The sequence below is a fragment of the Castanea sativa genome, chromosome 4, assembly GCF_040712315.1.
Source record: "Castanea sativa cultivar Marrone di Chiusa Pesio chromosome 4, ASM4071231v1".
Taxonomy (NCBI): Eukaryota; Viridiplantae; Streptophyta; class Magnoliopsida; order Fagales; family Fagaceae; genus Castanea; species Castanea sativa.
Window position 1 is genome coordinate 13,994,677 of NC_134016.1, and position 12,863 is coordinate 14,007,539.

At 32.5% G+C, this 12,863-nt stretch overlaps 1 protein-coding gene across 1 annotated transcript; it reads right to left on the reverse strand.

Annotated features, from left to right (window-relative positions):
- Positions 1-6,713: 6,713 nt before the first annotated feature.
- On the reverse strand, positions 6,714-11,498 carry LOC142630840 (putative polygalacturonase). Its single transcript, XM_075804894.1, has 5 exons — positions 10,939-11,498; positions 9,489-9,609; positions 8,601-8,775; positions 7,986-8,056; positions 6,714-7,854 (listed from the first exon to the last, which is right to left on the reverse strand). Exons 1-5 carry the CDS (start codon positions 11,392-11,394, stop codon positions 7,220-7,222), a joined length of 1,458 nt encoding a protein of 485 aa, XP_075661009.1. The 5' UTR covers positions 11,395-11,498; the 3' UTR covers positions 6,714-7,219.
- Between the last annotated feature and the right edge of the window lie 1,365 nt (positions 11,499-12,863).

The following is a 12,863-nucleotide window of genomic DNA, read 5'->3' on the forward strand; positions in this document are numbered from 1 at the left end:
CTCTTTTCCTAAATCGAAGTTGGTGATGACTGCTTTATTTATTTATAATTTTTTTTGTTTCTGAATTGTTGGTGACTGATTGACTGCTTTCGCTATATTCAGCTGAAGGCTTTTTGGACGCTGGGAAAACATTTTCCACGTGGGTCATGGGTATTGAGTGCATAAAATCATGATTTCTCTCTTATAAAAAAGAAAAATAAAGCCATAACTTAACAAATGTTGAGAATTATGAGTAATGAGTAGGAAGATGATATTTAGAAAAACATTTGCGACTTTAAAGCACGTATAGAATATTTTATTTTAAAGTGATAATTGTTTCTATATTTTGAAAGAATTTACCATTGGGTTACAAGCATTTCACTTCTAAGATACAACAAAATAACTAAATGCAAATATATATTATATTATGGAGAATTTAATTAAAAATGTTGGCAGGATATGAAGAAAATTGAATTTGATTCAAAACCCTACAAGAAATAAAGGTTTTATGTGCCAAGTGCTAAATGCCACACAGGTATGTGCATGCTCTAGTATGTTCATAGATTTATTCTATTATTTATTTATTAATTAGTACTTCTGTTATTTTATTATATACCCACCAAAAACCTTTTTATGAGAGACAAGTATATTAAAACATACTCACTTTCATATCACAACCGACGCTAATTTTTTTTAAAAAAAGACTATTGTAGCAGATTGTTCATACCATACATTTTGCTTGTTATTTAAAGTAAGTTACCAATAATCTTGTTGTACAAGTAATACTTTTCTCTCTTTTAAAACACAAAGATATGAGACTTTAACGTGTCTATAGTCTATACTGTCAGGAGATATTCTTACACGGCACATTTTGCATTCCTAATGGCTTCCATAATTTCCTCTTTAATTTTTCTTTTACTAACAACTTGTTAAAGTGGTCAAATGTGAGTAGCAAATAAGTTAATTTCACACAGACCAACAATTTTTTCTTACCGTTCACAGTCATCCACTTCAAAATTATGACAAAAGTTGTGATACAAACGCTTATATTCATAGACTTTCTTTTCTTATAATCACAACAGCATTTGAAAGCCTGATCCAGAAATCAAGCGTTATTACGAAAATTGGATGGCTTTTGAACCTTTAAAAGCAATGGCAAAATAGGAATCTTGCATTTAATAGAAAAGTAAATAATAAATCTTTATTACAAAGCACTTTAGAAAAGTAGAGAAAATCTAGGAAGACAATTTTTGTGTCATAACTATTGTCACAACTCTAAGGAGATGAACTATGATTGGTGGATAAAATTTGATAAGTTTATGTAAAAAATAATTGTCCAAACACTTCAACAAATTGTGACAAAATCAAGTTGTGGCCTCATAGAACTATTTTAAAAAATGTCAGGTTAACGGTTGCCCTTTAGGACATTTGTTAATAGGTCGTTTTAGAAATGTTTTGATATCACTTTTATAAAAAAAATATAAAAAATTATAGTTTTAAAAAAAATCTAATTATTTTTTTTATAAAAAATTTCTAAAAATGTTTTTTAAATAAATACCCTTAAGACATTAGTTAATTAACTTTTCCTTTTAAGAAATTTCAATCTTATATTAGTCTTGAAGTTGCTGTTGTCAAAATTTTTGATCTCACTAGTTGGGTTAGGTAGAGAGCACATATATACAAGCCACAAGGGACAACCTTGGAATTTGATTTTTATCCTGTAACCATTGAGATTTGAGTTCAATAATGCGTAATGAAGTAGAGAACTTTGGGGTCTATGAGCTCTGGCTCAGGCTCAGGCTCAGGCTCAACTAGTGCCGCATTCAAAGCAAGCCACGTAGTTAACCAAATGGTTTGCCTTATATAATAAGACATCTGAGTAGAAAGGGTCCAGATGGATACAAAGATGCTCTAAACCTTTATTTTCAGTTGAAGGTTCTCAAGTTTCCAATGTCAGTTTCTTTTTTTGATTCTTAAAGGTATTGGTGTTGATTTGGTCATCTAAATTATGGGGAAGGTAGCTAGGTGAGGTGTTGATTTGGTCATGTAAGTTATGGGTGCGTTTGGTGAAGTGCAACAGTAATTACATAGGAATATGAATCAATATAACAAAGAATACAAGACGTTATAATGTAATACTTATTATTATTCATTTATTTAGTAACAACACAATAATAATGGAATGCTAACATTTTAAAATAAACTTAAGATATATTTTATGAAATATCTTACTCATATAATTATATTTTTTATGATTTTTTTTTAATTTGAAAGAGAGATTAGTTATTTTTTTAAGATTTTTTTTTAATTTTATAATTGTTATATGCATATAGAAAGTTCGTTTATTTGGAAATATATTAATTTTAGAAATTAATACACTTATTAAGGAGTAGCTATTACATATATCCATTTATTAAAAATAACTATTCCTTATAATAAAAACATAACCAAACTACTAAATAAGTAAACCATAGGAATAATTATTACACTATAGTGTCTATTATAGTCTACCAAACGTACTCTTAACCGTTAACACTTACAATCATGCTACTAGAGCTTATATATGTATGTATTTAGGAGTTTAGTTATCGAGTGCCCTTAAGGCATTTGTTAATAAATAATTTAAAAAAAAATATTATACTACTTTTACAAGAAATATTTTTTAAAATCAACTGTTTTTCTTCTCTCATAAATAAAATTCTAAAAATATTTAAGACATCCATTAGTAAAATCCTATTTCTATAAAGGCCGGCGCCATGTAAATGATTCAGGTTTTTTATTTGAGTTAGGTAATAGTTTTCTATATATATAAACATACAAATTGATATTAAATTGATGCTGGAATTTGGAAGTCTAAAATCATGTGTTATCCAAAGCTTGCACCACATCATGAGGATAAAAAGCATGTAATATCAAGGGCCGGAGATCTCCTATAAGAAACAGTAATTAGTCTGCAAAATACAAATCAATCCAAGAGAAGATAAAGTTAGAAACATATATAACCAATTTGAAACTTTTTTGGGCAAACCTTTAATATATGAAGTTGTGATAGCTAGAGACAGCTTCTGCAATATTTTCGCATACAGCCAATCCTTTATATGTGTTAATCAACAATAGGAGATATATGCATGTCTACAACAATAGGAAATATATGAAGAAGTTGTTGATTCTATTATCAGGAGGGAGGTTGTTGGCCTCTTGGAAAGTTCCTGACGTGATATGTTTGAGATCGAGCGTGTTACGGATTGCCGCCGTCAACAAGGCATTACTATGGTCGATGAGGCAGTATTTTTAATTGGGAAATTACTTTTATACACACACTCGGGTTTTGAACAAGTTAATCTGCATATGGCATCTTTTTCTTAGGTGCTCATTTTGTACTTTTAGTTTAATGTTTTTATTCAGCGGATGTGGTTATTGGCAAGAACTTATTGAATCCATCGTTGAGGCTCATAATAAATTAAAAGTTGCTCTTGCTGTTCAGCCTAGAGTCTTGAGCGTTGTCCAAGGACGTGTTGTAGGAGTATCTCATTACCTTCTATGCAGAATTGCCACAACATAGGCATACAGTATGTGTAATAATCATTGCTCTTTTTAATTTTTAGCATTTCAAAGTGGCTTGTTGCTGGTTTAGATAAATCAGTAATTTTCTCCATTTCTTATTTTAAAAAAATGATATTTTAGTTTTTTTTATTTTTTATATTCTTACACACACACACACACACACACACACACATATATATATATATATATATATATATATATATATATATATTACCTTTTACATTAAAAACAACTAGTAAGTTGCCTATATGATACACTGATAATTTGGTAATATTTTATATAAGACAGTTTTGGATAGTGTTGTACATATATTATAAAGAAAAAGTAAACTAAATTAGAGTAAAGAAACATATACATTTTGAGATATTAAAAATTAGTTTAGTAGTTTCTGTGCATATTTATAGCTTTTTTGAGGTAAGATTTTTTTTTTTAAGATCATGAAACCAAAAATAAATGAAAAAAAGTAACGTGACAGTAAAAATCAACTAATTTGTGTTGTGTTCACGTATTTCATACTATGAAATGAAAGTACGTCCAACTCTCTCATTATCTTCCACTTACCAATAGTGTGACATTAAAACATGGTATGAGCAAGTGTGTGTGCATTTGTTTTATAGATGATTTAAAACTATGGTAGAATATGACTTTACATTGCGTACCAAATATTCTCTCTACTTATATACCCAAAACAAAAACTATCTAACCAAATTACCCAAACCTAAATCATATTTAAGCCCCTAATTTAAATATATAAAAAAAACCTGTAGGGGTTTCAGCATCTTGATAGTGGTGGGAGGCCAATATGATGGAGGCAGCAACCCCTCAAATTTCTCTTTCTTTTTCTTTCAAATGTTTTGTTACTCTCAGGTCTTTTATTTTGGTAATATTTAGTAAAATAATGCATTTTATTTAACAATCCTCAACATTTTTGTGTCTCTTTATCTCTCTCTAGGGCCTTATCTGGTTAGTTATTACTATTAATTCTTAATTATTATTTTTTTGCTTTTTTTAAAATATTAAAATGGTGGGTATGCTAAAAGACATGAAGAAGAGAGAAATGTGTGGTGTAAGTTTAAGCAATTAATGAGAGACTAATGAGATAACAGTAAAATAAGATAATGTAAACTTTTGGATAACAGTAAAAAAAAAAAAAAAAAAAAAAAAAAAACCTAATGAAAGAGGTAAAAAAATGCAAAATGCAAAATGCAAAATTAGAGTGCCACTTGGCGAGACCTCATGCACTCCTACATGAAATCTTTGTTTTTATATATATATTGATTGATTGATTAAGGCCAAAAGACATTGCTAGTCCTTAAAATTCACTAAGTGAACACTTTTGATTATGAAGTTTCAAATGAATACTATTAGTCATTCTGTTGACTATCATTTGTTTATTTACTATGTAACTAGTGTTGAAATGAAATTAAATATTTTAACCGGTGTGCACCATTTTTCAATATTAAAAAATTGGCCTAGTTTATTCCACACTGTATATTACATATATCGTACATACATTTCAATTTTTTGTGCGTGTGGTGTATGGTTGTGTGCAATGAGGTGTGCGTATGTTGTATGACCGGTCTTCCCCAAATCCAAAACCCAACCCACACATCAGAATACAATATACTATTTAACGAATTTTAAGTTTTGCAATCAGAGTATGCATGCATACAATACACATAATTTGTCTTGCATGTCTGACATATGTTACTAGTAGTACAAGAGAGAGCTTTATTATCTTGCATATTAGGTTCCTCTCACATAGACATGGATCTCAGCATGAGATTCATCCCTATGTGATAGAGGTGATACACGCAACTGTTACACAAGATAACGCCTAACATAAAAGACAAGCTGAAGAAAACAAGGTGTTGGCAACTTTTATTTGTGCAGAACTATAGACTGGGGACTTCTACTTTCATGATCAACCAAAAACTTAACAATCCTTAACCCTTTTAGCTGCTCCTCCCCACTATTGTAAAGGTTCTAATCTATTTGTTCCTTTTGTCAAGGACTTCAGGTGGATAATTCCTGTCTTTCTTGGTTCATCACATTCTTCTACTTAGTTGATTTTTTTTTACACCCTCACAATTCCTAGTGTTTGACAACTGCTATATTAAATAAGCACAGAAGACCAAAATATTTTTTTTCTTTTGGTGAACCAGAAGCAGTTACAGAGGCAAATTTCAAATACAAACATAAACTCATCAATTGAATGAATTGTAAGATCTACACATGGTACATTTCTGCTATGGACCTCTGTACATGTTCAGTTCTGGCTCTTTCTCAATGTCAAATGTGTATCATCAGTAATTAATAACGAAAGCATAACAGAATCCAAGAAAAAATTTGCAAATAGTAATCACATAAAATCTGGATATTATCAGAAGAACCAATCAGGACAACCAAGTTCAACTGCACAATACAATTGGTTTAGAATCAAAATTGAAGGCTGATATCCAACCAGCAGAGCACTGCAAACTCCACGGAGCCCCAGCTTGATATCTCACTCACCCAAGTCAAGAAAACAAATTTATATGGACTACACAAGCCAAATCCAGTCAAGCCAACCATATGATTACTGGACAATTCTCTTAAAGCAGGACGCTGAGAAGTAAGTCCCGAGCGAATTCTTCAAATTCAAGCCTAACCTTTCTGAAAATACAATTCTCCTAAAGCAGAACTGAACCGTAAATTGCATACATGTACAGAGGGAGTATGTTGAAAATCCATATTAATATAGAGGACTTATGATCTTATTTTATGTAGATTTACATCACAAATTATGATTGATTAATTTATTAACAGGATTATTTGATTATATAGAATGCCTTGCACGCAGATTAGTACCTAATGTTGAGTTCGCAGAGTTAAACTTCAATCGGAAAATGATAATTAGCTTGAAAGAGCTCTACATAATGTTCTGCTTCATTTTCCAGGCGTCCAAACTTTTGTAAAGGTTCTAATCTTATCTGTTCCCATTTCAAGGACTTCAGGTAGATAATTCCTGTCTTTCTAAGTACATTCTAACACATTCTTCTTGTATTCCCACCCTCACAACTCTTACTGTGTGACAACTGCTATATTAAATGAGTACAAAAGGAACTTGAATCATCAGAGTTCAGCCAAAAATAATTTTTGTTCTTATGGTGAACCAGAAGCAGTTATAGAGGACAACAACAAACTTAAACTCATCAATTGAATGAATTGTAAGTTCTATACATGGTAAATTTCTGCTATGAACCTCTGTTCTTGTTCAATTCTGGGTCTCTCTCAATCTTGAATGTGTATCATCAGCAATTAATAACGAAAGAATAACAGAATCCAAGAAAAACTTGCAAATATTACTCTCTGTAAATCTGGAAATCATCAGAACCTATCAAGGCAACCAAGTTCAACTTCACAAGACTATTGGTTTGATGTCAAAATTGAAGGCTGATATCCGACCAGCAGTGCTCTGCAAGATCCACAGACACGGTACACCAGCTTGATATTTCACTCATCCAAGTCAAGAGAAAAAAAATTATATGGACTGCACAAGCCGAATCCAGTCAAGCCAACTATATGATCACTTTTTTTCAAATCTCTCAAAGCAGGACGCTGAGAAGTACCCAGTGAACGCTTCAAATTTAAGCCTATCTTTCTGAATATACAAATTTGGAGTTGTTCAAAGAAGCTATGAGAATGAACACCAAGATGAAGACCAATTGTTCTGCAACTGGGGACATGGCATTGGGAACACCTCACTAGCAAAACCTGAAATAAATTCACACTGCCATGTCCTGGACGGAGCAAGGCCAAGAATTGTAACATTTTTTAAGCATATCCCTTCAAATGACGCACCCTCAATGCCCTGCAGTAAAGGGGCTTTTGTTGAATTTAAACTAACCACATTACTTATTAAAATACCCTTTACTTTCGGAACAGCTTTGGGATTCCATCCTTCATCAGGGTGGTCATTAGCTCCTCTACTGAACCTTATGGGTATCTTGACTCTATTCATGGTTATGTTACTAATACTAATATTTGCTATATATCCCCCTCTACCCTTATCTGATTTTATACGCACCCCAGCAGCTGAATCCCAAACATGCAAATCTTCAATAGTTACATTTGAAATCCCACCAGACATCTCACTACCTATTCCAACCCCAGAACAGGTTGGGGTAGTTCCGGAAACTCTCCTGACAATAATGTTTGAGCTTGGACGGGCAATGGTGATTCCATATTGGTCCCAACCACTCTTCACTGCCACCAGATCATCCCCACTCTCGATGTAACAGTCTTCAATACACACATTTGTGCTTGAGTCTGCACCATTGAATCCAATATTTTAAAACCATTTATAGATTACAGTGCAAATTAAAAGGAATACAGTAATCCAATGTAGCAGTCTTCTTTCTTTCTCTAACTGAACTAGTTAGAGAAAACATGTACCATACCTGGATCTATACCATCAGTATTTGGCGCGTTGAGAGGAGCCAGAATTGTCATGTCTTTGATAACGACATTACTGAAACAAATGCAGAGTAAGTAGTTAGTACATTTCAAGCATAACATGTCAAAGTAGTAAGTAAAAAAGCCAAGTCAAAGCAGTAAGTAAAAAAACCAAGTCAATACTCGGTATTTCATATCAGATTATATTAGTGTTTCAATTTATATCCAACCTCAAAATGCTCCATATTAAGCTCAGAACAAAAAAGCCTACAGTGATGAGGTACTTTCTTCTAGGAAACTTGGTGAGAGGATATGGGGCAGCAACCATGAATTTATATATGGGAGAAAAGTTGTCCTATGTTGAAACCTGCTTGTTGCACCTCTGAGACTGAGAGGCACTGAAGCTTGGTTTCAATATCAGAAAAGAAAAAGTATTCAGCTCACGTTCTAATGTCAAACCAATGTCTTTTCAGTTTGGGTCAAGACAATTGAATCTTGTATGATTATATTGCTATTACATATTACTTTACCAGAAATAAGCAGCATCTGAGGTAATCAAACACAAATATCATATACTATACAGAAACAACGTGGTATGAGAATGTCTATGGACACTGAACCTGCAGTAAACAGGATGAATGGTCCAAAATGGAGAATTGAGGAACGTAAGGTTTGAAATTAGAATGTTGCGAGAGTTCATTAGCTCAACTAGGTGGCCTCTAGTGTGCTCCAATGTTCTGTTCCACCATAGCTCCCACCACATTTTTCCTTGGCCGTCAATTGTACCATTCTGTCCTGCAAGATAAATCATCAGATAAACAATCTATTGGAGACAGCAGATAGCTTGTATTAAAAACTAAAGAAATAAATTCATAAATAAAATTCAAATATTCTTCACACTTTTGGTGCGACCAAAGATACTAGATGATATTGCAAATTGTTCACAAAAACTATTGCCAGCCTATAGATGCACAGAAGCAATTTTATTGAAATTGACATTAACACCTACCATGATTATTTAAAAAATAATTCATTTAAAATTTTTTATTTTTAGAAAAGAGGATGATGGCTTTATATTCTCCTTCCACCACCTAATACGTATGATAGATTAGTTAAAAACACCTCATCATTTGACTAAAAAAAAAAAATTTATATAAGAGTGATTCCATCTGGGAAAGGTCAGTTGTTTCCACTAGCATTCATGATTCATTAGATTTCCTTATAGAAAGGGCCACTAAACTTTGAAGCTTTTGTGAAGGTAATGATAGTTTTTTCTACAATGTCTACTGTCACAGAGAAGTGAAAACAGAATAGTATCGAAATAAACTTGCCTACACAAATGATTACTAATGTTTAAAAATAAGTCCTATTCGATTTTGGACGTGCCAAATGAAATTAAGTGTAGAATTTTTCAAAAATTTGTACTGTTTTGTTTCCAAATCACATACTTTAAACATTACCAGCAGAATAACAACAATTTCCATTCAAGAAAAAAGGGTGACTTGTACCTGTAATGACAACATTAGTGAGACCATCTCCATGTATGAGGCTTATATGTCTTCCCCCTAATCGCTCTCTCCCTCTTCCATAAGAAGGCAATGGTTCTATTATAGGCCATTCTTTCGGGTCCTATGAAAGAAAAAAAAAATAAAAACAAGATGATTTCAGCAACTCGCTAAAATAATAGAGAACATATTGCATTTTTGGCCTCTCAAATATGATGTTTGTTCAGTTTTGGTCTCAGAATATTTTAAATTTAATAATTACATTATTAAGTCTATTTTCCTGTTTACTGACTAACAAAATATTGAAACACCCTATATTTAAGAAACTAAAATCAAATTAACCCCAAAAGAACAAAAAAATGCAAGCAACAAATGGACGGCAAAACAAATATACATCAAATCCAAACACTAGCAAATAGACACTGTCCCAGGTACAAACTACTCTCAATCTCATACCCAGCAGGCCCAATAAAATTATGGATAAAAATATAGCGGAAGACGAAAATATTATTTTACTATAACTAATTAACTAGTCTTAGTCATAATTACACACACAAGGACCACTGGACACAAACATACTATAAAAATTAAAACTGGACGTGTAGTTTGATGGAAATAATCTTTGGTAGGCCCCATAGCCGCACATGTCAACTTTCCGAATCTTTTTCACATATTAAAAAAAAAAGGCATCAGCATGAGAACCATGAGTATGACCATCTTTTTGCTTAGTGATCCTTCTTAATTCCAAAGATACCCTTCTTTTCAATTTCAAAAAAAATAAAATGCCCTTTACACACATACTTTTTCCTACACAATTCTAAAGACTAAAACTAATTTACTTTCCCTATCAAAAAAAAAAAACCTAATTTACTTCCTTGGAGAATAATATTAGAAATATTTGTATATTTTATTACATCAACCTTTAGAATCACAAAACTAATTAAGACATTTATTTATTTTGTTATTGAAGCAGTATCAATCATATTCTATTTTATATTGTATCAAATGTCAACTTATAAACCCACATTTAAGGTCCACCCTTATGTGAGGAAATTTTTATTTTTTAATGCTTTGTATACTAGGTGAACTCAATAATTTCACTAGTTTGTAAGTTTGTAATATTGGTCATAACATTATCAATTTTCTTTCAACATTCAAGTTATATATAATGCACCATTTTGCTTCTCCAAAGCTTAAAAAATTTTAAAATATTATTAACACAAAAATTTGTAGATTTTATAATGTCATTAACATCTAAACAAACATGAACTAATTTAATAGTACAACTAATAGTTTAAGGATTCAACAACTAATAAAATGAAAAATCCAAATCAATATATATATTCATATTCGAATAATATTATAAAAACCTTAAATAAATGCATCAATGCCTATTATAAACATTAACACTAAAATCAAAAAACAGTGATCAAATTGAATAGTATATACTTGCCTGGGAGCCAAGAATTACAGCACCTTCTTCAAGAAACAGAGTGAAATTACTGGTAAGATTAAAGCTCCCAGTAACCCACTGCCCCTTCGGAACGTTCAGCTGGGACCCACCTTTGTGACCGAAACTTTGCATGTACCGTACCGCCTTCCGAAACGTTTCGGTGTTGGACGTTTTCCCATCGCCAACTCCGCCAAACTCCGCTATCGACATCGCCACCTTCCGCCGCGGCAGGCCCACGTGTCCGAAAAACCCGGCACAGCTACTCGGGTCGACGGGCACGTCGGGACCGGGTCGGGACGGCCCGGAGACGAACCGTATGGGGAAAACGGATTTGGCAGAGAACTGAAGAAGGAGAATCGCGAGGAAAGTGAGGAAGAGAAGAAGAGGTCGCGTACATGAAGAAGGATTGATAAAGTTACCCATGACGATAATTTGTTTGTTTGAATCCATATGCATAATAATATTTGTGATTCAAAATGCAAAAGAGGAAGTTTGTTTTGATGGTGGTAATGATAATAATGTTGGTGAAGGGAAACGCGTGCCGGTGCAATTCTTTTGTTGTTTTTGGTTTCTTTCTTTCTATGTGGAAAATATTGTCTTTTAAAATGGTTTTGTGTGGGGTCCGCTTTGGAAAGTTTGAACCGAAAAATTGCTTTGATCCGGTTTGTCTGGTATGAAAGGGTGTGATCAGGTGAGGACGAGATTGAAAACTGAAGTGGACGTGTAAGGTTGATTTTGTTTGGATTTGGTTTCTGTATGACGTGGCGGATGGTGATTGGGTGATGGGTTTGGGGGATTTTGTGGGGGTAAAGCAGAGGATTGAGATTTTAAGAAGGATGATGGTGTTTTTATAGGTAAAGGGTGTTGGTCTTTTTTTTATTGTTTAGTGAAGGTGGTGAGAAAGAAAGAAGCCGCTCTTCACGGGAGACTTTTGAAGGGGATACTTTTTTTAATTTTAAAAAGAAGAGAAATGGGGAAGTAATAGGATGTGTTGGATGTACAATGGTTTGCATGATGGACACGTGATCGTGGTGGTGCATCCCAATATGATCGAGAGGAAAAGACACCACCCCCGTACATTGATTCCTTTATCGGATAAAAATCCTCCGTACCAAGATTGACTAACAACTCCCTAGAAATTGTAATTTCACAAGAATTACACATTTTATAAACCATTAATTACTACTAGATTTAAGAATTACTTTTTAAAAATTAATGATTTAGGTGTTAACTCTTATTATTAAATGAAAAAAAAAACCCACAGCATTAATTCCTTTTTTTTTTTTTCTTCTATATCATCATCTTCTTCCTCCGTATGTGTTTTTGCACTATACTTTCAGGCCTCCACCGTTCATAAAATGCTCAAGATTTAATTTTTAATACAAACTATCTTTATTTTGTTTTAATAAAAAACAAAATAAAGATAGGTTTCTCTAAAACAATTGTGACTTTGGACATATTAATTCACTGAAGAAATTGTTGCCCCTAATCATATACATAGAAGCTGTGAAAAAGGAATTTTAGCCAGTTGCTCTTTGGTTTTATTTTAACTTCCACTCTTGTGGTGGATGTATATCTGGGCTTCAAATTAACTTTGACATCTTCATTCTTCACTTGGAAAAAAAATTAATCTAAACTGGAAATTTAAAATATTTTTCAATTGCGAAATTCATCATTAGAATTTCTCTTTCTCGACAATCAACTACGTACTTATATTATTTAAAAAAATCTTTTAGGTTTTTAATAGAGGTGGCAATTCGTGTTCATGTGTCGGGTTCGTGTTGTGTCAAGTCATGAGTATTCGACTATATAAGTCAACACTAACCCGACATATTTATTAAACGGGTCAAGATTCTTCAACCCTAACACAACCCATTTATTAAACAGGTCAGTCGTGTCGACCTATTTATCAAATTTTATCAAAA

Coding starts and splice junctions, on each gene's coding strand:
- LOC142630840 (XM_075804894.1), bottom strand. CDS start 11,394: ATGCATATGGATTCAAACAAACAAATTATCGTCATGGGTAACTTTATC. Junction 9,610..10,938: donor CTGTAATTCTTGGCTCCCAG/GCAAGTATATAC, acceptor TTTCTTTCATAG/GACCCGAAAGAATGGCCTAT. Junction 7,855..7,985: donor TACTGATGGTATAGATCCAG/GTATGGTACATG, acceptor TCAATGGTGCAG/ACTCAAGCACAAATGTGTGT.